Source organism: Argentina silus (assembly GCF_951799395.1).
Source record: "Argentina silus genome assembly, chromosome: 16".
Taxonomy (NCBI): Eukaryota; Metazoa; Chordata; class Actinopteri; order Argentiniformes; family Argentinidae; genus Argentina; species Argentina silus.
In genome coordinates this window covers 1,454,318-1,479,317 of record NC_139670.1, presented here as the reverse complement: position 1 = coordinate 1,479,317, position 25,000 = coordinate 1,454,318, and the positions used below count along the sequence as shown (strand labels likewise).

At 48.4% G+C, this 25,000-nt stretch overlaps 2 protein-coding genes across 3 annotated transcripts in view; both read right to left on the bottom strand.

Annotated features, from left to right (window-relative positions):
- abca5 (ATP-binding cassette, sub-family A (ABC1), member 5) overlaps positions 1–16,689 on the bottom strand; it is a gene marked incomplete at its 5' end in the record, with an annotated part of 17,050 nt that extends 361 nt beyond the window's left edge. The window contains 34 exons of one of the 2 annotated variants that reach the window (XM_083688133.1): positions 101–156; positions 327–406; positions 529–681; positions 972–1,091; positions 1,293–1,387; positions 1,807–1,882; positions 2,521–2,696; positions 2,848–2,939; positions 3,176–3,293; positions 3,714–3,837; positions 4,160–4,251; positions 4,592–4,660; positions 4,801–4,938; positions 5,057–5,170; positions 5,350–5,520; positions 5,888–6,001; positions 6,172–6,309; positions 6,575–6,702; positions 7,292–7,458; positions 7,641–7,842; positions 8,556–8,675; positions 8,854–8,993; positions 9,923–10,013; positions 10,163–10,301; positions 10,487–10,606; positions 11,152–11,438; positions 11,695–11,753; positions 12,615–12,792; positions 13,107–13,254; positions 13,904–14,092; positions 14,439–14,580; positions 15,019–15,245; positions 16,141–16,238; positions 16,521–16,689. In XM_083688133.1, coding sequence (XP_083544259.1) covers positions 101–156; positions 327–406; positions 529–681; positions 972–1,091; positions 1,293–1,387; positions 1,807–1,882; positions 2,521–2,696; positions 2,848–2,939; positions 3,176–3,293; positions 3,714–3,837; positions 4,160–4,251; positions 4,592–4,660; positions 4,801–4,938; positions 5,057–5,170; positions 5,350–5,520; positions 5,888–6,001; positions 6,172–6,309; positions 6,575–6,702; positions 7,292–7,458; positions 7,641–7,842; positions 8,556–8,675; positions 8,854–8,993; positions 9,923–10,013; positions 10,163–10,301; positions 10,487–10,606; positions 11,152–11,438; positions 11,695–11,753; positions 12,615–12,792; positions 13,107–13,254; positions 13,904–14,092; positions 14,439–14,580; positions 15,019–15,245; positions 16,141–16,238; positions 16,521–16,689 — 4,530 coding nt within the window. Of the gene's footprint in view, positions 1–100; positions 157–326; positions 407–528; positions 682–971; positions 1,092–1,292; positions 1,388–1,806; positions 1,883–2,520; positions 2,697–2,847; positions 2,940–3,175; positions 3,294–3,713; positions 3,838–4,159; positions 4,252–4,591; positions 4,661–4,800; positions 4,939–5,056; positions 5,171–5,349; positions 5,521–5,887; positions 6,002–6,171; positions 6,310–6,574; positions 6,703–7,291; positions 7,459–7,640; positions 7,843–8,555; positions 8,676–8,853; positions 8,994–9,922; positions 10,014–10,162; positions 10,302–10,486; positions 10,607–11,151; positions 11,439–11,694; positions 11,754–12,614; positions 12,793–13,106; positions 13,255–13,532; positions 13,583–13,903; positions 14,093–14,438; positions 14,581–15,018; positions 15,246–16,140; positions 16,239–16,520 lie in introns of those variants that run through there. The other variant, XM_083688134.1, reaches the window with a different exon arrangement.
- Positions 16,690–19,659: 2,970 nt separating this feature from the next.
- Positions 19,660–23,155, bottom strand: LOC310817139 (cholesterol transporter ABCA5-like; the record flags this gene model as incomplete). The annotated part of the gene is made up of 3 exons (XM_083687576.1): positions 23,028–23,155; positions 22,025–22,191; positions 19,660–19,896 (listed from the first exon to the last, which is right to left on the bottom strand). The coding sequence occupies exons 1-3, from the start codon at positions 23,038–23,040 to the stop codon at positions 19,660–19,662; spliced, it is 417 nt and encodes a 138-aa protein (XP_083543702.1). The 5' UTR covers positions 23,041–23,155.
- Between the last annotated feature and the right edge of the window lie 1,845 nt (positions 23,156–25,000).

The following is a 25,000-nucleotide window of genomic DNA, read 5'->3' as shown; positions in this document are numbered from 1 at the left end:
GGCTGATGACGGTGGCAGTGGAGGACATCACATGACATTCACGCTCTCGAGTGACATCACTTTCAAAACAACAAGCGGACAGACAGACAAAGTGACTCACCTGCTCTAAAGTGGACTGGGAAAAGTTGTACTCTTCAAAGTTGAAGGTTTGCTTGGCTGGAGGAGAAAGGGAGGGAGGCGTTAGAAATGAGAAAAACACTAGAATATACCGAAGTGGTCTGAGTCAACAGACAGACAGGACAGATGGCCAGAGAGAGAGAGAGAGAGAGAGAGAGAGAGAGAAACCACCCCAGGCCCAGACACACAGAGAGGCAGGGATGACTCACCGCTCTCCAGCTGAGAGAAGGACTTGGCCAGAGACTTGACGTCCTCCATCGGGACCTTGTAAACCATCAGGGTGGCGAAGCTGCAAGACAGCAGGGTTTAGCATCTCATTAGACACACAGATGCACACACACACACACACACACACTCTCAGACAGACACAGACACTCTCACGCACGCACACACACACACAGTGTCCCTCACCTCTCCTGCCTAGCGGCGTGAGGGAAAATTCGTAGGATCTCCTTGTGCAGCAGCGCCACCTGCTGGAGGCCGGTTAGCTCCTCTCTGAGTTTCACCTCCAGGCTGTAGCCCCGGCCGTACCTGCCCTTCAGGTGCTGGATGGAGCCGATACACCTGGGGGGGGGGGGGGGGTCACCATCAGCACAACAACAACTACCCAATATCACCCAGGGTAACACAACACAAAGACATTCATGACTAAGCTCACCACACATCATAACAATGAGGTGTGTGTGTGTGTGTGGTTGTGTGTGTGTGTGTGTGTGTGTGTGTGTAAAAGGTGTGTGTCTGTGTAGAAGGTGTGTGTGTGTGTGTGCAGAAGGTGTGTGTCTGTGTAGAAGGTGTGTGTGTGTGTGTGTGTGTGTGTGTGTGTGTGTGTGTAGAAGGTGTGTGTGCGTGCTGACCTGAGCTGGCCTGACACCATGATGGCCACGCGGTCACACACGGCCTCGGCCTCCTCCATGTAGTGAGTGGTCAGGATGGACCCTCGCTGACGGTTCTTAAACGCTGCCCTGATCGCCCTCCTGGGGAGAGAGAGGGGGGGGGGGGGGGGAGGGGGTGGACTACTAAATTATTCTGTTTAAAAACACACACACACACACACACACAACATCTTGAATGTATATAGGCTAGGAGAAATCAAAGCTTATTTGTCAGGTGAACTGGTACAAGCAGTGTGTGTGTGTGTGTGTGTGTGTGTGTGTGTGTGTGTGTGTGTGTCTCACCACATGCGCTGCTTGGACTTGGGGTCCATCCCCGTGGACGGCTCATCCAGCAGGACGATCTGAGGGTTACCCAGCATGCTCAGGGCAAAGCACAACTGCAAAACAACGACAACATCATCATCATCATCATCATCAATCCAGACGGGTCTCGTGAACACAGCATCAGTGAGCCTTAGTGAGAGAAAGAGAGAGGCGTGGGCAGCTTACACAACGTGACGCCACACCTTGAGAAAGGCCTCATGGAGGGCATTTATCATTTCACATCATTTCACATTCTATCATATTCAATTATTGATTGTGTGAAAAGCCCAAACTCTGAATCCCTGAAGTGACCAATTAAATATCTTCCAAAATTTGGACACAAAAAAACAGTTCCTCCAGAAAGGAGTTGAGGTCTGTTAGAGGAGTGTGTGTGTGTGTGTGTAGAAGGTGTGTGTGTGTGTGTGTAGAAGGGGTGTGTGTGTGTGTATATGTGTGTGTGGGTAGAAGGTGTGTGTGCGTCTCCTCCACTCACCTTCCTCTTGATCCCAGCTGAGAGGATCTTGGCCTGCTTGTGGAGGTGGTCCTTCAGCTCCAGGGCATTTACCACCCTGAGAACACACACACACACACACACACACACACACACACCACACACACACACCACACACACACCACACACACACCACACACACACCACACACACACACTGTTTATACTGAGTCCACACCATCACACTGTACCACAGCCATTGTACCATAAACAACAGGCTGGCTACCATTCAATGATGTCAAACGCCAAAGAATTCCGGAACACTCACCACCTAGAGTGCCAAGTGTTCTATGTGGTGTTTACCTAGCAACAACACTTTGATTGGCTACAAAATGAAACATCAACATTGATGCATTTCTGGTGAATAAAGTCACACTTGGCACTCTAGAATGTTGACAGTTCGGGCGACTTGAATGACACACCACGGAGAGAGAGAGAGGGGGGGGGGAGAGAGAGAGAGAGAGGGGGGGGATAGAGGAGAGAGAGAGAGAGAGAAAGAGAGAGAGAGAGAGAGAGAGAGAGAGAGAGAGAGGGGGGGGGGGGGGATAGAGGAGAGAGAGAGGGGGGTGGGGAAAGAGAAGAGAGAGAGAGAGAGAGAGGGGGGGGGATAGAGGAGAGAGAGAGGGGGGTGGGGATAGAGGAGAGAGAGAGAGAGAGGGGGGGGGGATAGAGGACACAGAGGGGGGGGTTACCCTACCGTTTGATGATGCCGGGGACATCGTGCCCGCGGAGGCCCTTGATGGCAGCATAGATCTCCAGGTGCTCCTGCAGTGTGATGCGGGGCCACAGGGGGTTCACCTGGGGGCAGTAGCCCACGTGCTCCAGGGGGTTGTCCACCGGACGGAACTCTGTGCTGTAGTCCCCCATCAGAACCTGAGGACACACACACACACACACACACACACACACACATACACCTAATGAAGGCCACGGGTCCACCTGTCGGACCTTTGGTGCATTTGGGCGGAAGTGTCTGGAAAGGAGACAAGGGGAGGGGGAGAGGGGGGGTGTAGGGGGTCTTCACCTGGCCAGCTGTGGGGTCCGTGTCTCCAGACAACATGTGCATGATGGTGCTCTTCCCTGCTCCGTTGGGACCCAGCAATCCCAGCACTTCACCTACACACACACGCACACGCACACGCACACACACACGCGCACACACACACACACGCACGCACAGTTGACACTGGTTGACTGGGCTGAGAAACATTCAAAATCATTGCATTCGAACCATAAGTGAAACACAATGAATGATCTCTAATGGGCCTATCTAATGTTGAACGGATGAGCTACACACCAGGTGTAGACTAGTGTGTGTGTGTGTGTGTGTGTGTGTGTGTGTGTGTGCTGACCTTTGCGAACGCAGAAGGAGATGTTCTTGGTGGCCACCTTCCTCCTCTTGTTGAGAGAGAAGCCTTCTCTCCTGCACTTGTACTGCTTCCTCAGGTTACTCACCACCACCACGGGTTTCTGAGGACGGACAGACAGACAGACAGACAGACAGACAGACAGACAGACAGACAGACAGACAGCAGCATGAACCCAGAGTCATTAGACAACCTGCTGATTAGATAAAACACCAGTCAACACCTCAACACGCCAGTCAACACCTCAACACGCCAGTCAACACCTCAACACGCCAGTCAACACCTCAACACGCCAGTCAACACCTCAACACGCCAGTCAACACCTCAACACGCCAGTCAACACCTCAACACGCCAGTCAACACCTCAACATGGAGTTCCTGCTTTTCAGATCGTAATGTGAAGCTGGAGTGTAGTGCACACACACGCGCCCACAGACACACACACAGACACAGACACAGACACACACACACACGCCCACAGACACACGCGCCCACAGACACACACACAGACACAGACACACACCTCCTCACAGCACTGGCAGGTGAGGGCCTCCTTCACCCGGGCCTTCTCCATCTGGACATCCTCGTCCTCGTTCAGCCCCTCCTCCGGGTTCCTCTCCACCTTAGTCTTGGTCTGGGACGAGATCCTACAGGGCAATGACACAGGACAGTCACGCTTAAAGACATCACCAAAACTATCACGTTAACAAATCCATGGAATAATAATAATAATAATAAATGTTATTTGTAAGCGCCTTCTAAAGCAAAGAAAACAAAACCAGCAAGAGTCAGTTTGACCTCTGTGGTTGGGTTGGGTATGGTGGTCTCTCACCTGCAGAACTGGTCGTTCCATGGAATAATAATAATAATAATAAATGTTATTTGTAAGCGCCTTCTAAAGCAAAGAAAACAAAACCAGCAAGAGTCAGTTTGACCTCTGTGGTTGGGTTGGGTATGGTGGTCTCTCACCTGCAGAACTGGTCGTTCTTCATGGTCCTGCCCCCGTACCGGATCTCCAGCCAGCGCAGCAGGAACAGCAGCAGGACGCACTGCAGAAAGGGCTGACACAGACAGAAATACCATTTACACATGTTCAAATACTCTCCTAAACATGGTCAAATACTCTCTTATACATGTTCAAATACTCTCTTCATCGTCCAGGTTCTCATTGAAAAGGCATGTTAACTCACCAACTGCCAAATAATTACGGAACATTCACCACCTAGAGTGTTCCAAGTGTTCTATGTGGTGTTTACCTAGCAACAACACTTTGATTGGCTACAAAACAAAGCATCATCATTGATGCATGTTTGGGTGAATAAAGTCGCCCTTGGCACTCTAGAATGTTGACAGTTGGGGCGACTTTATTCACCCTCGGCACTGAAGGAGTTAAACACTTACAGCTAAGATGGCAATGAGGAGGTTCTTCCAGAGGAAATCCTCTTCATAGACGGAGGGGAGGAACGTGGCCTGGAGGGGGACAAAGACATCTGTTAGACACACACACACACACCTTCCACACCACCAACCTGCTCACCTCCAGCAACCTCACCTCTGTGGTAGGTAACACACACACACACACACACACACACACGGACAGGGGTTGTTACCTTGGTGATGCAGTTGAGGCAGCCCATGAGAGGGTAGAGGGGGTTGAAGAAACACAGGGTGTTGTGGAGGATCCTGGTCAGGCCGGGTTTGTCATTCACAAACGACAGCTGGACGATGGAGGCAGACACCACACACACCTGGGAGGACACACACACACACACACACACGTTAGAATGCTGTGGTGTTGCGTTGCGAGAACGTTGTGGTGTTGCGTTGTGAGAAGGTTGTGAAGGTTGTGTGAAGGTTGTCTCTCACCATCATGGAGACCACAGAGAAGAAGTCCCTGTTGCTCTGGACACGTGTGAACATGAAAGACACCACGTAGGTGAACAGGATCATGGCTGGACCGAAGCCTATCAGACAGATGACCTGAGAGAGAGAGAGGGATTGGAGGAGCCAGACATTAGGCAACATATGTAATATAATGTAATATGTAATATATACATTTACATAAATGTACATATTATTTTGTCAGGGTGTGTATGTGAGTCAGTGAGGTGTGTGTGTGTGTGTGTGTGTGTGTGTGTGTGTGTGTGTGCGTTACCCACCACAGAGGTGAGGTTGCTGGAGGTGAGCAGGTTGGTGGTGTGGAAGGCGAACAGGATGCTGGTCATGGAGGACAGGATGAGGTAGTAGAAGGGGACGTCCACGGCCGCCTGGCCGCACCAGTAGGCCGACGGCACCAGGCCCGAGATACGCAGCGTGGAGCGACACTTGATCTAAGACAGGAGCAATCAATCCAATCAAGAAAGAAAGCAATCGATCCCTGATGAGGTACATTTCTCAGTAGACAGTATCCACCACCTAATGTGAAAACATCTAAAATGTCATAAAATCAGAGAATCTCTACTTTGACCTCATAGTAATTGTTTGATCAAATCCAAACTGTTGGAGTGTAGAGCTAAAAGACGACAAAATGCTTCCTCTTTCCGATACCGGAGGGTACCGGGGGTACTGTGAACCAATTCAATTGGATCAATCGCTAATTTCTCGATCAATACTTGGTTTAATTGGTCTCTCATGGTTTCTGAGCAGGTGGCATGCATCCGCTCCTAGCGTCTGGATCTGATTGGCTCATCTGCTCACCTCTCTGTCCCGGGTGTGGTCCATGGCGAAGTAGGCAGGCATGCCAGCAGCCAACATGCCCAGGATGATGGCCTCGATGTAGACCAGGGCGTAGGACGTGGAGTCTGGGATTTGCTGCGGAGAACCACACAGGGGCACGTTGAGCAGTAAGACAGTGACTGCGTTTGTGTTTGTGTGTGTGTTTATGAAACGTAACGTTGCTGTGTTCCTGAACGTTACTCATAGTCGAAGGGAGACAAGAGTAGCAGCATCGTAACGTTGCTGTGTTCCTGAACGTTACTCACATAGTCGAAGGGCTTGGTCCAGGTCCGGATGGTGGCGGTGCCGTTGAGGCCTCGCAGGATGGCGTTGCTCAACACGTTGACGGCCATGGGCAGGGAGTGGACCGTGGTGCTGTTGAACGCTATGCTGTACCTGAAACCCTGGGGAGGGAGGGAGGGAAGACGGAGAGAGAGGTTTAAAGTGGCATCGTTGGCCTAACGCCCTCTCTCCATGGCAACAAAACAATACCAACTAACAGGCCACTCAATTAATTAGGCCACTTAGTGCATAACTGCCCTCAGCCTGAGTGCACTTAGTTTAGACCGTCACCATCACGCAATGAATCCACCGAGGGGGGGGGGGGGGGGGGGGCAGTCTAAGTCTCTATGGTGGTGGTGGGGGGGGGGGGGGGCACGTTGGTTTCACCTTGTTGGAGCCGCTGACGTTGATGGCTGCGCTGTGTGGAGCTGCAGACATGTAGTCCATCTTCTTCATTATCTCCACCTTGATGTCCTGAGACTGCAGGTTGTGGACGAGGTCGCAGATGTCCGAGCCTGCAGGGACACCCAGGGCACAGCAGAGGTCAGAGGTCAAACGTCAGGTTGAATGTGTCGTCATCTATTCTATTCCGGGGTTCTCCGCAGGATGTTGGAACATAAGAACACACTTCTAAATGAACATTCAGGACAGAAAAAGAGAGAGGAGAGGAGAAGAGAGGTGAGGGGAGAGAAGAGGAGAGAAGAGGAGAGGGGAGGGGAGGGGAGGAAAGGGGAGAAGAGGAGAGGGGAGGAAAGAGGAGAGGGGAGGGGAGGAAAGGGGAGAAGAGGAGAGGAGAGGAAAGAGGGGAGGGGAGGGGAGGAAAGGGGAGAAGAGGAGAGAGAAGAGGAATGAAGAGGATAGAGGAGAAGAGGGGAGAACTCTGCTACCCAGCAGCTAGAAGCCCAGGTCAGTATAACACAACCGAGGCTAACCCTCCTCCACCACTCCGACCTCCACGGCACCCCTGAGGAGTTCTACCCCTGGTCCTACCGGACCCACCTGAGGAGTTCTACCCCTGGTCCTACCGGACCCACCTGAGGAGTTCTACCCCTGGTCCTACCGGACCCACCTGAGGAGTTCTACCCCTGGTCCTACCGGACCCACCTGAGGAGTTCTGCACCAGCAGGCTGCTGGCATACTTCCTCTGGGCCTGGTTGGGCTTCAGCAGGTAGACGGGGAGGAACTGGCGGTCGGGGGAGTGGATCTGGATGTTCCCCGTGGCGAGGGACAGAACCAGGACCGCCGCCACGAACACCAGGAACAACGCCAACCTGGGGAGGAAGGGGGGGGGGGGGAGTTTAGCAACAAGCCATGACACACAACACAAACATTACCACAGGAGGAGAGAGAGAGACGGAGATTCAACCTTCTTAGGCAATAACGAGCTAGCTGGTTCAGGGTACACAGAGTTAGATTCAGTCTCTCCCTCCCTCCCTCCCCCCCCCCCTCGTACGTGTAGACGAAGGCCTTCCTCTCCCTCTGCATGTTGAGCATGTGCAGCCAGGCCACCGTGCTGAACTGCTGCCGCCAGAGGGCGTGGCCAGACACAGCGTCGCTGCGCCCGTCAGAGAAGGTCAGCAGACGCTGGTCCGTGTCGTCAAACGAGGACGCATCCCCCTCGTCCTCCGCCTGCTCCTGGTTGAACACGCTGTAGTCTGGGGGGGGGGGGGGGGGGGGGGGGGGGGCGGAGGCAAAGACCAGAGAATGTTGTGATCCTGGTCGATTAACTCATTCAGTGCCGAGGGTGAATAAAGTCGCCCAAATGGTCTTCAACATTCTAGAGCGCCACGGGCGACTTTATTCACCAAAAATGCATAAATGATGATGCTTCATTTTGTAGCCAATCAAGGCAAGGCAAGGCAAGGCAAGGCAATTTTATTTATATAGCACATTTCATACACACACATTTGAGGCAGACTCAAAGTGCTTCACATAAAAACATGTCAAAGTATTGTTGCTAGGTAAACACCACATAGAACACTTGGCCCTCTCGTGTTCCGGAATGCTTTGGCAGTTATGGGCTGCTGGATCTGGCCCTTGTCTCTCTGTCCCCAGGAGGATGTGTTTAGCCTGAGGCCAAGCTACGGATGCCATTCCCATACCATCCGCATGGTAAACACCTTAACCTCGGGGTGGGGGGGGGGACAGGGGGACGGGACGGTGAGGAATCCAACCACCCCCCCCAACTGTTCTCATCAAAGTGTCTCTTGTGCTGTACACCACACGTTTCTGATCCGGAGCTACGCCTCGCAGCCGTGTGATTGGCTGAATTTGAATAATAACATACACTTGACTCAGTCAACCCACTCCCACTAAGGCCAGGTTTGAGTGGTTGTTATCCCAGGCTCATGGGCGAGCTCATACTCACCGGCCTGGTCCACCTCGGCCTCGGCCTCCAGACGCAGGAACACGTCCTCCAGCGTCGTCATGGAAACCCCATAGTTGATGATGCCCAGGTCAGGCCGGCAGTCCAGCTCAGAGAACAGACCTGAGGAAGAGAGGAAAGGTCAGCTTTACTTTGTATTTATCTGTCTATTCTTGTTCTCCCCATGGAATTTAGTGTCTTTGAGGACTTAAAAAAGCACTATACAAAATAAAAGCATTATTATTATTATTATTATTGTTATTATTTCTATTCTATGACTGGCTTCGGGTCAGAGTCTGACCTGAGAAGGTGTCCATGCTCTCAAAGGGCAGCGTGAAAGTCAGCTCCGCCTCCTGTTGCCGTGACAACTGCGCCTTGGGTACGTGGTGCTTGACCAATGAGGTGACGCTGTCCGCCTCACACCCCTCGCTCACCGACATCCTAGAGGAGAGAAACCACAACTCAGAAGACACACAGTACCAGTACCAGTATACAGTACCAGTACCAGTATACAGTACCAGTACCAGTATACAGTACCAGTATACAATACCAGTATACAGTACCAGTATACAGTACCAGTACACATAATTTATACCAGGTATAAATAACGTTCCTATTGTTAGATCGCCAATACCAACCTAAACTACTGATCATTTATAGAAAAAACTAAAATATAAATATAAATATACTGTCCTTTATAATATTTTTGGGTTAATAATTGTTATACATTGTGTTTAATTGTCCAACACTCGTGTATGAACACCTCAAGTGAATGGCACAAAGATCATCTGAGACCAATCTGTTAATGGTTCCCAGAGTAAATACAAAACATGGGAAAGCAGGATTTAGTTACTATGCAACAAATAGCTGGAATAAACTTCCTGAAGACTTAAGACTTGCCTCAACTCTGACCACTTTTAAATCAAGGCTAAAAACGTTCATGTTCACTTTAGCTTTCTGCTAAATCTTAACTACACTGCACTAATTACTATAATGGTTTTTTTTTTGCTTTTTAACTTTTGCACTTTTATATCTTTACTCTTTTCTTATTTCATTTTCTTATTTCATTTTATTGTATGACATGTGAAGCACTTTGAGTCTGCCTCGTGTATGAAATGTGCTATATAAATAAAGCTGCCTTGCCCAACTCATTCAGTGCCGAGGGTGAATAAAGTCGCCCAAACTGTCAACATTCTAGAGCGCATACATTATGACGCTTCATTTTGTAGCCAATCAAAGTGTTGTTGCTAGGTAGACACCACACAGAACACTTAGAACACTCTAGGTGGGCAGTGTTCCGGAACTCTTTGACAGTTGGTGAGTTAAAACAGCAACACGTTCCAGAGGAGAGCAGCAGCTTGTCTACTTACCTGAGGTTGTACCCAACTCCACACTTGGTCTTGAGGTACAGGGAGGAGCCAACACACTTGAGCTGGCCCTGAGAGATCACCGCTTTACGATCTGGAGGAAGAAGACAAGATGGACGCCACCATCAGGACATTGAAGGATACAGGGCTCCTGCTACAGAGGAGTTCACATGGTTCTGGTACATGATTCTAGTACAACATTGTAGGACAAGGTTCTGGTGAGAGAGAGTGGACTCTGCGCACCGGCCAGGATGTCGGCCTCGTCCATGTAGTGGGTGCTGAGCACCGTGACCCGGCCCGCTCTGCGACTCTTCAGCAGGGACCAGACCTGGTGTCTGGAGCACGGGTCCATACCAGCCGTGGGCTCATCCAGGAGCAGGATCTAACACACACACACACACACACACACACACACACACACACACACACACACACACACACACACAGAAACACACAGAAACACACAGAAACACACAGAAACACACAGAAACACAAGCACACAAAGTGAGATATTGTTGAAGTCAATCAGAAGAACAACTGTAGTCCTGTGAGGGTAGATGCAGGTACCTTGGGGTCTCCTAGAATGGCTATGCCCACAGAGAGCTTCCTCTTCTGGCCTCCACTCAGGTTCTTGGCCTGGGCGTCCATGATCTTCTCCAGGTCCAGGTCCTTCAGCACTTTGGACACCTAGGGGACAGACAGGTCCCACAGAACAGAGAGAAAGGTCATAGGTCACACATATGGATACACTGACTGAAGGAACATCATAGCGCTTCGACTTCCGTTTTTAATAACGATGTCGTTGACAATCAAAGATAGTTGCTCTGTCGTTACTAAATATATCAGTTTAAATTTGCCTCGAGATGTTTACATGGTGGCGCCACCAAGTTCACAGCGTGGCGCAGAAACACTCTGATGTTCTCTGGGGAGAACCCTGCTACTGTGTTGGCCTTGCTAGTTATTCATATCAGGGGAGGCTGGTGGAGGTAAAAATCGGAGGACGGGTTCATTGTAATGGATGGAATGGAATAAGGAATGCTTCAACTCCTCATTCCGATCGATGCATCACAATGAGCCTGTCCTCCGATGTCCACCTCCATAGAATTCATTCATTCATGGCTGGCATTATGATTGCGAAAGAGAGAGGAATTGCACATAGCCAAACACAGCATAATGGTCAAATGCTCACAAATGTTGAGGGCTCACATCCTCCGTGACCTTCGTGACCTCACCTCGCTGTCGATGTCCCCAGGGAGGATGCCCTTGATGGCGGCGAAGATCCTCAGGTGTTCCTCCACCGTCAGAACATCGAAGATGATGTTGAACTGAGGGCAGATGCCCACCAGCTGCTTCATCTCCGCCCCCTCGGCGATCTCCGCCACCGGGGTGCCGTAGATGGTGGCCGAGCCGTCGGTCGGCGGGCAGATCCCACACAGGATGTTCATCAGGGTGGACTTCCCGGCGCCGCTGTGGCCCAGCAGGGCGGTGATCTGGCCCTCATAGATGTCGAAGGTGAACCCTGGAGGTCGGGGGGTCAAGCAGAACATGAACGCCACCCAAGGATCGATCAGGAGATGCACAATGAGAGAAATCAAGTTTACATGAGTTCAGGCAGGACACTTTAAGTCGAAGGTGACAGACAGCTGGGCTCACGCACGCGTCACATGTTCACAGGACGAGGCTTAAAAGCTCCACCATGGTTAAACAGTGTGATGCCACTGGCTATGAGAGTAATACTTATGGGTCGTCCTCCCCCCCAGCCTCCAGGGTCTCACCTCTCAACGCCTCCACCATGCTGTCCTTATCCTTGTACACCTTGCGGATGTTGTTGATGCTGCCGGGGTGGAGGTAAACACACAGACGGGAGGAGTGTCAACAACAACAACAACAACAACAACAACAACAGATACTGGGTTACTGGGGCATTCTGTGCCTTTCTGGGGTGGAGGCTTAGCGGTCTGTATCAGGTTCACACCAACTCAGCCCAGCTGAGCTGTGCTCTTCTTTGGAGAAGTCTAAAAGCCTGTCAACAGCAGGGGCCAGGTTTGGAGATGATCACGCTGATCAAACCAGCCCCTGTGCCTCCAACAAGCTACAGCTTCATAGGGACCTGTTACAGCGAGACCTGTCCTCTCTAAGCTATGAAACACGATGAGAACAGGGACACTACGCTGACATCTCACTTCAGGCACCATTTTAGAGCTGACATGAAAAGGGACAGTTTTGTGGCGGCCTGGGGTGGTCCGGTGGTCTAGCACCACGGCCTGGGGTGGTCCAGTGGTCTAGCACCACGGCCTGGGGTGGTCCAGTGGTCTAGCACCACGGCCTGGGGTGGTCCAGTGGTCTAGCACCACGGCCTGGGGTGGTCCAGTGGTCTAGCACCACGGCCTGGGGTGGTCCGGTGGTCTAGCACCACGGCCTGGGGTGGTCCGGTGGTCTAGCACCACGGCCTACAATGCACACATACACCCATATGTTTAGAGCTGACATGAGAGGAGTCTCAGTGTGAGAGGAGCAGGAGGAGAGGAGTCTCAGTGTGAGAGGAGTCTCAGTGTGAGAGGAGCAGGAGGAGAGGAGTCTCAGTGTGAGAGGAGTCTCAGTGTGAGAGGAGTCTCAGTGTGAGAGGAGCAGGAGGAGAGGAGTCTCAGTGTGAGAGGAGTCTCAGTGTGAGAGGAGCAGGAGGAGAGGTTCTCACCGGATGGCCTCCTTCCCTCTGAACTCCGGAGAGACCGGCTCCACCGGCTCGTCCGCGCCCGGGGCGCCGTTCTCCTCCGTCTCGTAGACAGAGCTCACCTCCACGTAGCGCTTACTGCGCTTGGACCAATAGGACGGCTTCAGGAAGTAGACCAGGGACCGCCGCATGCCGAACTCGCCTGCAAGGGAGATGACAGGAAGTAAACAAATTGCCTATTTATTTTGCGTACGGTTTTATACACTTTTTTTTTTTTATACACTAATCATATCATTCTGAAGCAATCATTTCTATCCCTCACAGTAGGAAATGAAAAAGATGGCCTAGCCTCTATGGTGAGTCTAGATGTAATACAATCTGGATGCATATCCATTCATATCCATTCATATCCATTCCATTTCAGGGCTCCAATGCTTCCTCTTTGCACTACGTCTGGAGGGCACGGTCCTGGAGGTCAGCTCATCATGGTCAGGGTGTTTCTGTCCGGGGTCTTACCTGGCAGCACCTGGTCCAGGTAGACCGCCAGCAGCAGGTAGATGATGCAGTCCAGGACTAGCATGAGCAGAGGAACGTAGAGGGGATGCGGGCCGTTGGCCAGGGTGGACAACACAGCACCCTCTCCCTGGGCCTCCAGGTACACCACCTGCACACACGCACACGCACACACACACACACACACACACCACACCACACACACACACACACACACAGGTGAGAGGGAGACAGCCAGAGGAATGGATTATCTTATCACCTCTCAGGTTAATCTATAATCTCATAATCACCTTCCTGGAAACTTCATAATAAGTCACTGAAACCCAACAACCACCAGGTACATTCTGCACCCTCCGTTCTGAACAAAGATAAAGCCTCATCAACAGGGTCAATACTGCTATGGTTACCAAACGATGTAATGGCACTAACATGACATGTATCATACTACACTGGGTTGCCATGGTACTCCTGGGCTCCTCCTCCTCAGACCCTAAATCACCAGAACAGAACAAACAGAACAAAAACATCTTCCTTTCTGTATCACTGTTAAATAAATAAATTGATTTTTAATAAATAAACTGTTTAATAAATGAAGTTTCTTCCTTTCTCTAGCACCGTGACTGCCGATGGCACTTGTTCTTAGCGACGGTTTTACTGACGATGTCTGATGTGTAGTTGATTCGCTTACTTTAGACAAACGCACTTACTGTAAGTCGCTTATGTGGACAAAAGCGTCTGCTGAACGGCAGGAAATGTAAAAACGTAGGTAAATGTAGGTGTGTTGCCGCGGCGTCGGTTACCTGGGCGATGCCGATGGAGAAAGCGCTGGGGGAGAGCAGACAGAGAACCCAGACCAGCGGCTGAGGGAAGTCCTTCACCAGCACCGTGAACAGAGACAGGCAGCCGAACACCACCGTCAACATGGAGCCCACTGTACTGGCAAACTTAGGCTTCTTGAACAGGGGAGTCAGCATGAAGGAGAAGAAGATCTGGGGATGGAGGGAGGATGGAGGGAGGGAGGGAGGGAGAGGAGTTTAGCTCACCAACTGCCAAAGAATTCTGGAACACTCACCACTAGAGTGCCAAGTGTTCAAAGTGGTGTTTACCTAGCAACAACACTTTGATTGGCTACAAAACGAAGCATCATCATTTATGCATTTCTGGTGAATAAAGTCACCCTTGGCACTCTAGAATGTTGACAGTTTGGGCGACTTTATTCTCCTAGGCACTGTGTGACAGCCTGGGGACAAGGTTAGCGTTGAAGAGTTCAGATTTAGAGGTTCAGATGTTAATGGCGTCATCGTGTCTTCCATGGCTTCTCACAGAGGTACTCACAGAGGAGATGCCATAGAGGAAGATGAGGAGGAAGACGATGAGGAAGTCACTGTTGGGGAAGAGGGCGGTGTATGTGGCGATGATGGACATCAGGATGGACATGGTGGTGACCAGGGCAGCGTACAGCAGTCCCCACGACAGCCTGAGGAAGGACCAGCACAAACACATCTCTGTAGACTAAAAAGGAGATATCCTATCAACAAATGTGCTGTAAAAATTGTTGTTGAAGGTATGTGCTTTCACTTTGTGGGCACATCAACACTTAAAGGGTTCCCCCCAAAGAATGGAACAGTGTTTCTGCGCCACCCTGTGAACTTGGCGGCGCCACCATGGAAACACCTCAAGGCAAATTAAACTGATATATTTAGTAACGACAGAGTAACTATCTTTGATCGCCAACGACATTGTTGTTATAAAACAAAAGTGAAAGCGTTATGATATTTCTTGATTGTTTGAGTTCAAATCCCAAATGTTGGGAGTGCAGAGCTAAAAGAACACAACATGCTTCCTCTTTCCGGTACTTCTGGAGGGCGCTGTGAAAGACTTGCGCGTAGCGGAGAAGACCCGCGGTGGTCCTCACCAGAAGGCCGAGTCGTAGAGGCCCATCATGCTCATGGTGTCTTTGAGGCGGTGCTCCTTCTCCGCCGCCACGTTGACGATGAGGAAGGTGACGAAGGGCGTGAAGGCCAGCACCAGGTAGATGGAGATGAGGGCGTGGGGGAACTTCTGGACCTCCACAGAACCAGGCTGGCCCATCATCACCACGCGGAGGTCCATCTCACTCCACACCGACCGCTTAGTCTGCATCTGGGCACGGGGAGAGAGTCATCAACCACACTGGTATCACCCACACTGGTATCAATAACACTGGTATCAATAACACTGGTATCAATAACACTGGTATCACCCACACTGGTATCACCCACACTGTCACATTCATGTGCTGATTCACTGGGTGTTCAATGGTGTCTAAAAACATTTAAACTCATTTAGTGCCGAGGGTGAATAAAGTCGCCCAAATGATCAACATTCTAGAGTGCCAAAGGCAACTTTCTTCACCAAAAATGCATAAATTATGATGCTTCATTTTGTAGGCAATCAAAGTATTGTTGCTAGGTAAATACCACATAAAACAATTATTTGGCAGTTGGTGTGTAAAATCACCCCTTTTGCTGTTGAGAAATATCTCGAAAAAAGGCCTTAAAAAAAAAAGTCTAACAATATCTTTGTCTGTTATCTGTTTGGAGTCAAATCCCAAAATAGATGGGGGGAAATTAGCATATCAAATTAGCATATCAAATTAGCATATCAAATTAGCATATCAAATTAGCATATCAAATTGCACGCTGCTTTCTTTGCAGTTGAGAAGAGGAATGTAGAGTCGACACAAGGACCGATCTACCAATCATCAGGAGGGCAGGTAGAGATCTACCAATCATCAGGAGGGCAGGTAGAGATCTACCAATCATCAGGAGGGCAGGTAGAGATCTACCAATCATCAGGAGGGCAGGTAGAGATCTACCAATCATCAGGAGGGCAGGTAGAGATCTACCAATCATCAGGAGGGCAGGTAGAGATCATGTTGGAAACCACCCTATCGATCTACCAATCATCAGGAGGGCAGGTAGAGATCTACCAATCATCAGGAGGGCAGGTAGAGATCATGTTGGAAACCACCCTATCGATCTCTGTCCTCTCTCACCTGGATGATGGCGGCGTCGATGAGGGACTGGAGGCGGATGAAGCCGGAATACCAGTAATTAGCCGCTCTGCAGTTCACTGAGCTGGCAAAGCAGTTGGCTGAGGGAGGACAAACACAGAGACTCAATGCAGTGCAGTGCACGTGTGTGTTGTCTCGGGGGTGTGTGTGTTGTCTCGGGGGTGTGTGTGTTGTCTCGGGGGTGTGTGTGTTGTCTCGGGGGTGTGTGTGTTGTCTCGGGGGGGGGGGGGGGGAGTGTTGTCTCCAGGGGTGTGTGTGCAGAAATGACCACATTCCAACAGTTGATTGGATTGATTGTATGGCAAATGTGATTGGTGACGGTGTTTGTTTGGTTGGTTGGTTGGTTGGTTCCCGGTTCTTACCAATGGACTCGGTGTAGTCGCTGGGGAGGGGGAGCTGGTTGTACGGGAAGCGTAGCCGGTAGGACGTGGCAGAGCTGTCCAGGAAGACCACGCCCACGTAGCCCGAGGGTTCGTACAGACTGGCGTTCTCCAGATCCTCCTCACTGGAGAACATGTCCAGGTCCCGCATGTCTGGAATCACATGTTCTAAAAAAATAACAAATAAAAAAATAAATAAAAGACCTGTGTTTTGAAACTGCTCACTAAGCCAAATGTATACTGATATATTTATTTGCTATACAAATTGATTTGATTGATTGATTTGATTGAAAACACACATGAAAAGGACATTAACCCATTTGTGCCGACTGCCGCGCGACATCTACCGCCGGTTGCTGCGTTGCGCACATTTGAATTTACCGCCATTTTTGATTTGTCGTAATTTTCATGAGTGCAGCATATAATGCACTGTCATTGGTTCAAATACACATGAGGCGGGTCTTGTTGATTTTTTAAAACCACGTGAGCACCCGAATGTCGTGTGGTTCGCCGAACGCACTTGTCTGTCTGATTGATGTTCCGCGACACGACACGACATTCGGGTGCTCACGTGGTTGCACTCATGAAAATTACGACAAATCAAAAATGCTGCGCTGCGCAGCAACTGGCGGCAAATTCAAATGTGCGTAACGCAGCAACCGGCACAAATGGGTTAAGTTAATGGGATTTCACACCAGTTCTGTGGTTCAGAACAAGTACCGTGGGTTCTGTGCGAGTGGGCTGGGTAGAGTCACAGAGGAGGACCCTGTCCAAATACAACCCTCTGGACTTCTGCCCTGGACACCACAACTCTGAAACCACTGGATAGGTATAACCAAGATGGTAACAGCTCCACCCTGGAACCTGTTTCTGGATCTCACTTACACCTATCCATCTTACACCTATCCACCTTACACCTATCCACCTATCCATCTTACACCTATCCACCTATCCATCTTACACCTATCCACCTATCCATCTTACACCTATCCACCTATCCATCTTACACCTATCCACCTATCCATCTTACACCTATCCACCTATCCACCTTACACCTATCCACCTTACACCTATCCACCTATCCACCTATCCACCTTACACCTATCCACCTATCCACCTTACACCTATCCACCTATCCACCTTACACCTATCCACCTATCCACCTATCCATCTTACACCTATCCACCTTACACCTATCCACCTTACACCTATCCACCTATCCATCTTACACCTATCCACCTTACACCTATCCACCTTACACCTATCCACCTATCCACCTTACACCTATCCACCTTACACCTATCCACCTATCCACCTTACACCTATCCACCTTACACCTATCCACCTTACACCTATCCACCTATCCATCTTACACCTATCCACCTTACACCTATCCACCTTACACCTATCCACCTATCCACCTTACACCTATCCACCTTACACCTATCCACCTATCCACCTTACACCTATCCACCTATCCATCTTACACCTATCCACCTATCCATCTTACACCTATCCACCTTACACCTATCCACCTATCCATCTTACACCTATCCACCTATCCATCTTACACCTATCCACCTATCCATCTTACACCTATCCACCTATCCATCTTACACCTATCCACCTTACACCTATCCACCTTACACCTATCCACCTTACACCTATCCACCTTACACCTATCCACCTATCCACCTTACACCTATCCACCTTACACCTATCCACCTTACACCTATCCACCTTACACCTATCCACCTTACACCTATCCACCTTACACCTATCCACCTATCCACCTTACACCTATCCACCTATCCACCTATCCATCTTACACCTATCCACCTTACACCTATCCACCTTACACCTATCCACCTATCCATCTTACACCTATCCACCTTACACCTATCCACCTTACACCTATCCACCTATCCACCTTACACCTATCCACCTTACACCTATCCACCTATCCACCTTACACCTATCCACCTATCCATCTTACACCTATCCACCTATCCATCTTACACCTATCCACCTTACACCTATCCACCTTACACCTATCCACCTATCCATCTTACACCTATCCACCTATCCACCTTACACCTATCCACCTTACACCTATCCACCTATCCATCTTACACCTATCCACCTTACACCTATCCACCTTACACCTATCCACCTATCCATCTTACACCTATCCACCTTACACCTATCCACCTATCCACCTTACACCTATCCACCTTACACCTATCCACCTATCCACCTTACACCTATCCACCTTACACCTATCCACCTATCCATCTTACACCTATCCACCTATCCACCTTACACCTATCCACCTTACACCTATCCACCTATCCATCTTACACCTATCCACCTTACACCTATCCACCTTACACCTATCCACCTATCCACCTTACACCTATCCACCTTACACCTATCCACCTATCCACCTTACACCTATCCACCTATCCACCTTACACCTATCCACCTTACACCTATCCACCTATCCACCTTACACCTATCCACCTATCCACCTTACACCTATCCACCTATCCACCTTACACCTATCCACCTATCCATCTTACACCTATCCATCTTACACCTATCCACCTTACACCTATCCACCTTACACCTATCCACCTTACACCTATCCACCTTACACCTATCCATCTTACACCTATCCACCTTACACCTATCCACCTTACACCTATCCACCTTACACCTATCCACCTTACACCTATCCACCTTACACCTATCCACCTATCCATCTTACACCTATCCATCTTACACCTATCCACCTATCCACCTTACACCTATCCATCTTACACCTATCCACCTTACACCTATCCACCTATCCATCTTACACCTATCCACCTTACACCTATCCACCTATCCACCTTACACCTATCCACCTTACACCTATCCACCTATCCATCTTACACCTATCCACCTTACACCTATCCATCTTACACCTATCCACCTATCCACCTATCCACCTTACACCTATCCACCTTACACCTATCCACCTTACATCTTACACCTATCCAATCCCTTCCCCATCTACACGAGCGTGTCGGGAGGAGCGTGTCGGGACGAGCGTGTCGGGAGGAGCGTGTCGGGAGGTCTAGGAAAGACGTTTAGTTCCTGGAAGGTTGTCCCTCAGCCACTCACGCATTTCCTGGGCCACCTCAGCCATGATGTGATTGGTGATGTTGGTGATGGGGGTGTAGCCCAAGCCCTTGAGGAAGTGGTAGTCCTCCTTGTCCAGCTCCATGGTGCTGATGCCCCCGTAGTAGACGTGGGGGTTCAGGGTGCTGATGAGGACCAGGAGGCCCAGGAGGAGCAGGGGCAGAATCAACTCCTGAGGGGGGGGGGGGGGGGGGAGAGGCACAGGAATGGGTTACAAGAGCTGAAAAGAGAACGTGTTCCCAGTCAACTAACCTGGTAAAACAAGGGATACATGAAAGAAACGAAAGACGACAAGAATCTTAAAAAAAACAAAAAAAAACATCCTCTATTAAAAATCCCATGAAGCTAAAGCACCAGAACTCTGAGACAGACACGGCAGGAGACATTGCATAACACACTTAATTGTGTTCCGTTTAATAACCCCTGAAAGGACGGCATCCCTGGCAGGTTGAATACAAACCCACAACTGCTTCCTTTTGACAGGAGGTCGCAGCGTAAGTGTTATTCACCATAAGGTGAGGCCCTCCACTTCCTTAAGAGAGACTCCATTTCTGGAGGCCCGCAAACGCACACCACCCCCAGGGGAGAAAAGATGAAGAGACAGACGTATAAAAAATGCATTAGAGAAACTAAAGTCCAAATGAAAAATGCATGGCCCTCCACAGGAGGAAACGGGGGGGAAAGAGGCGGAATGCCTAAACATGTTTAATTTGTGTAAAAAAAAATGCAGAAACAAAGTAGTAAATGTGTAGACCTGCTGAGTTGAGGAGGCAGGAGGGAGTCATACTTTCACTGGTCACAAGATTACTGACACGCGTGGGTGTCAGAGGACAGGACAAACAGCGGCCAGGACTTACTGTTCTTTGTCCTGTTATACACTTGTTATAGACTCCACTGTCCTGTTATACACCTGTTATAAAACCCACTGTCCTGTTATACACCTGTTATAAAACCCACTGTCCTGTTATACACTTGTTATAGACTCTACTGTATCCAGCATTGTATATATGATATGGCAATAAACTTGAACAACCTAGGAGTCTAGGAGAAACAGATCCATATGACCTGACCATGACGATGCACTGGCCCTCAGGGAGGTGATTGAGAGGTGTAAGAATATCCACATCGGACATGAGCTCAAACAGACGGTGAAATCCTTCTGGCCTGGCACAATAGAACCAGTGGAAGTGGTCTGGGGTGGTCCAGTGGTCTAGTACCATGGCCTACAGTGCACACATATGCCCATGTCGGCATGGGTTGGAATCCGGCCCATGCCCTGCTGACAGACCCTCTCCTCCTCACTTTCCTGTCTTTCTCTACTCTCTCAATCCAATAACAACTGAAAAATACAAGAGTGGGATTACCACACTCCCAAAAAATAACCTTTAAAAAAAAACAATGGAACCAATGGAATAGTCTTAAAAAGGGTAAACTTCGTCCATCTGGCTCTCCAGGCAGACAAACACAAACCAGTACTTTACAACCAGGTCTGATCCTCATCAGCATTAGCCTGCAGCACTATCACCTAATGCACTGACCTCCATAAGCGCAGGACGCATGTGGCCTTCTTTCAGCTTCTATACTCCAACTGTTTGGAGTTGAAATAAAATGATTGTCATGGGGGTAGTAGAGATTGCCATGGGGTAGTAGAGATGGTCATGGGGTAGTAGAGATTGCCATGGGGGTAGTAGAGATTGCCATGGGGGTAGTAGAGATTGCCATGGGGTAGTGAAATATGATGAGCCTAGCATATATGGTGAGTCATATCATAATAAAATCTGTATGCATATCCTTATAATTCTGTGTTATGAGTGATTAAAAAAAATGGACAAACAACCACGAGATGAATGGGGATTTAAAACATGCAAAGAAATCAATGAACACCACATACACAACATGATGACAAGCCTTGGGCACGCAAGCGGCCGCAGCCCATGGAGAAGCAGCAATGTGATCATCCCTGTGATCACAGCAATGATATTTGAGTGCTCGGTTGTTAAAACATGAAAGGAATAGGCAGCATCAGCTGATTAAGCAAGGCGGACATGAGTATTCCTCTGTTTTAGAAGAACCTGTTCAAATACCGACATCATGGCCAGCTTCCAACAGACACTAAAGTATTGGTACTAGGCCTACATGATATGGTTGGGGTTAGGGTTGGGGTTAGGCTTCCAACAGACACTAAAGTATTGGTACTAGGCCTACATGATATGACAGGGCAAAGAAGAGCTTAAAACATATTATTCTCCAATTTCAAGCTCCTCAAAATCAGCCAGAGAGGTCCTGAAAAGGTCCAGCACCTGCAGGCTCTGCTGTTTGGTCCTCCATTTGATCAGTAGGTTCTTGTAGAGCAGGCTTCTGGTCTGGTCCCAGACTCCGGCGTCTCTTCTGACTACAGGCAGCATACTTGCAGCATGCTTCACCTGGCTGGGGCATGGATGGGAAGTCTCGCCGATAGTGGGCTCAGCTGTAAAAAAAGAAGAAGAAAAAAGACATAAGCGACCTTACTTTGAATGACTTAATTAGTGGTGTACTGTATGTGTGTACATAGTCGGTTCTATGTTGTGTCTGAACATGTACTGTCAATTATTTTGTCTGAAACTATGTTCCCCTGCTGCTGTTAAAACAGATCTCTTTTGAAAAACTGATTGTATCTCAATGATACTAACTTGCATAAATAACAGTTAAATTATAAAAAAAAAAAAAAAAAAAAGTAGCTAGCTAGCTGGTGGTAGTTGTTGAGACAGGTGGAAATGCACCAAGTCAGTGATGCCGGGAGTAACTTAACAAGACGGTCATGAATGCAGTACAAAAAACATCCCCGCAGGCGATCACTGTCTTTATGCATCTGTTAATGAACAACTAGTCTTCAACATGCTCATGCAATCAGGACAAGAACCAACTAGCGAGGCAGCACTCAGGAGGAGGTGCAAACGGCTATCACTAGCCGAAATGGCTAACCAAGAGTGGACCATCCGCTCGGCGTTCTGGGGTGAGTATAGGTAGCCTGACACAGCTAGCTGTAGTCGATGCTCTGGCTATGGTTGTTGGCTCAGTTTGGCTCAGTTTGATCACAGATGTCATGGTTGTGGAAGCCGTCGGCAGGCGACCGGACTAAGAGGCTGGTTTGTGAGGAGTGTGTGTCGGGCAGCGGCGGCGGCGGCGGCGGCAGCGGCAGAGTCCAGCCCGCCGCGGAGAGCTAGCCCTGTTAGCTACAGCGAGCTGGAAGAGCTGCCAAACGGCCACAATGCATGTCCTGTCAAAAAACTGTTCTGCTATGAAGCGGAATAATGATTCACTCACGTATGAAATACATTAAGGCATGTCTGTCATCATTAGCGGCTTCGTGCCTCTTCTGTGTTGTTGCTTTTAACGCGTTCAGAAACAAACGAACACAAACCCTTTATTTTCTTTTTCTATCTGTGTTTCGTGAGCAACGTTAGTGGAACTCCGCCCTGCTACTTCCGGGGTATGGACATTTCCTTTCAAATAAAAGCGCTAGATATGGATAAAGGAACTACTAATTATATGTAACTTGTCTCTGTAAAATAAACATTTCATCCTCTCAATGTATTATTTATTTTACTTTTTAAAATTTATTTTACTTTTTGTATTAATTATTTTTGTATTTTTCTAATATTTTTCTAACTGCATGGGGCTTATGCTGTATAATGGACTGTACACAAATATTTTTCCAAGGCTAAACTTGATTTTAATACCAATCTACTCAGCAACACTTCTAGAATATGAATCAAGTGAGTTTCATCCATGAGCTGTGTCATACAAAGATGCCTTTTTACTGTGGCCCCAAAGTGTCCTATCTGGAACTGTTGGGCCACAGCCTTGGAGAAATATTTGTGTACAGTCCATTATATGTGCCCTACGCAGTCCAAATAGGGCACTTTGAGCTGTTGGGGCCACAGTAAAAAGGCATCAACTCTTTGTATGCCACAGTTTATGGTTGAAACTCACTTGATTCATATTCTAGAAGTGTTGCTGAGTAGATTGGTACTCAAAATCAGTTTATCCTTGGAAAAATATTTGTGTACAGTATTTGCATTTACATTACATTTAAGGCATTTAGCAGACGCCTTTATCCAAAGCGACTTACAACAAATACATTTGTTTAAGTAAGTGAATCATCTATCCATCAGTCATCATAAGATAAAGTAATCAATGCAAGGCCAGGGGCCATAGGCAGTCACAATGCTTTTTGTAATAATATTGTGATCCCTTCACTTTCCATTCATCGCTTACATTGCGCTTTTATTATGAAGTCTCGAAAACGAAACCGGAAGTTGTAATGTTGCTTAACGGTGTTCACAGAACACAGTCACAGATCTATTTTCTGTCGTGCTTCCGCATCTGTCAAAGCATGTGACCAATCAACAGTCACTAACACATAATTATAAAATAACAGTTACATTTGATAGATTTTATGATGATGTCACTAAACTAAACTATCGCGAAGCATTCAAAAACAGAATGTTATATATTTTATTAAAAATCATCATACAAACAGTAAGATCAGCAGATTAACATTGGTCTTGATAGCTTGTCATGTAAAATAAATGAAACAAACTCAGCATCAAATCATTCAGGCTAAAATTGAACAGAGCCTTAGTTGAATGTGAGTGCATGCGTGTGTTTGTGTGTCTGTGTCTGTCTGTCTATGTGTCTGTGTGTGTCTGTGTCTGTCTGTCTATGTGTCTGTGTGTGTCTGTGTCTGTCTGTCTATGTGTCTGTGTGTGTGTGTGTCTGTGTGTCTGTCTGTCTGTCTGTCTTCAGTGGTTGGCAGGTCAAAGGTTGGCATGAGCTGGGAGGAGGAGTTGGACCTGTGTCCTTGCTGTGACTTGGGTAGAATAACTTCCCCTCAGGCCAATAGACTGTTGAATAGACACTCCTCCTTCATTTGAGATAGATACAATAGAAACAGTAACAGGAATAAAACACAATAAAACTCTACAGAATAACTATGGTATCATGAGAGGGAGTCCAATGTCACTGAGCTCCCATTTGGAGCTTATCTTATAAACTATTAACGTTTTTTTAAAATCTTTTTAAACTATTAACGTGTGTAAATTGATATATATATTTTTTTTTTTACAATTCTCTAATATAAGGAATATCACTTTTTGAAAGATTGTTTTTTTTTTTATGTTTTCATTTTGGGGTCTGGCCAGACCCCTGTCGGTGAACAACGTATGCCAAATATACCACACATTATTAATAACAATGTCTGGAAATAAACATTGAATCCTCTCAATGTACTGCTA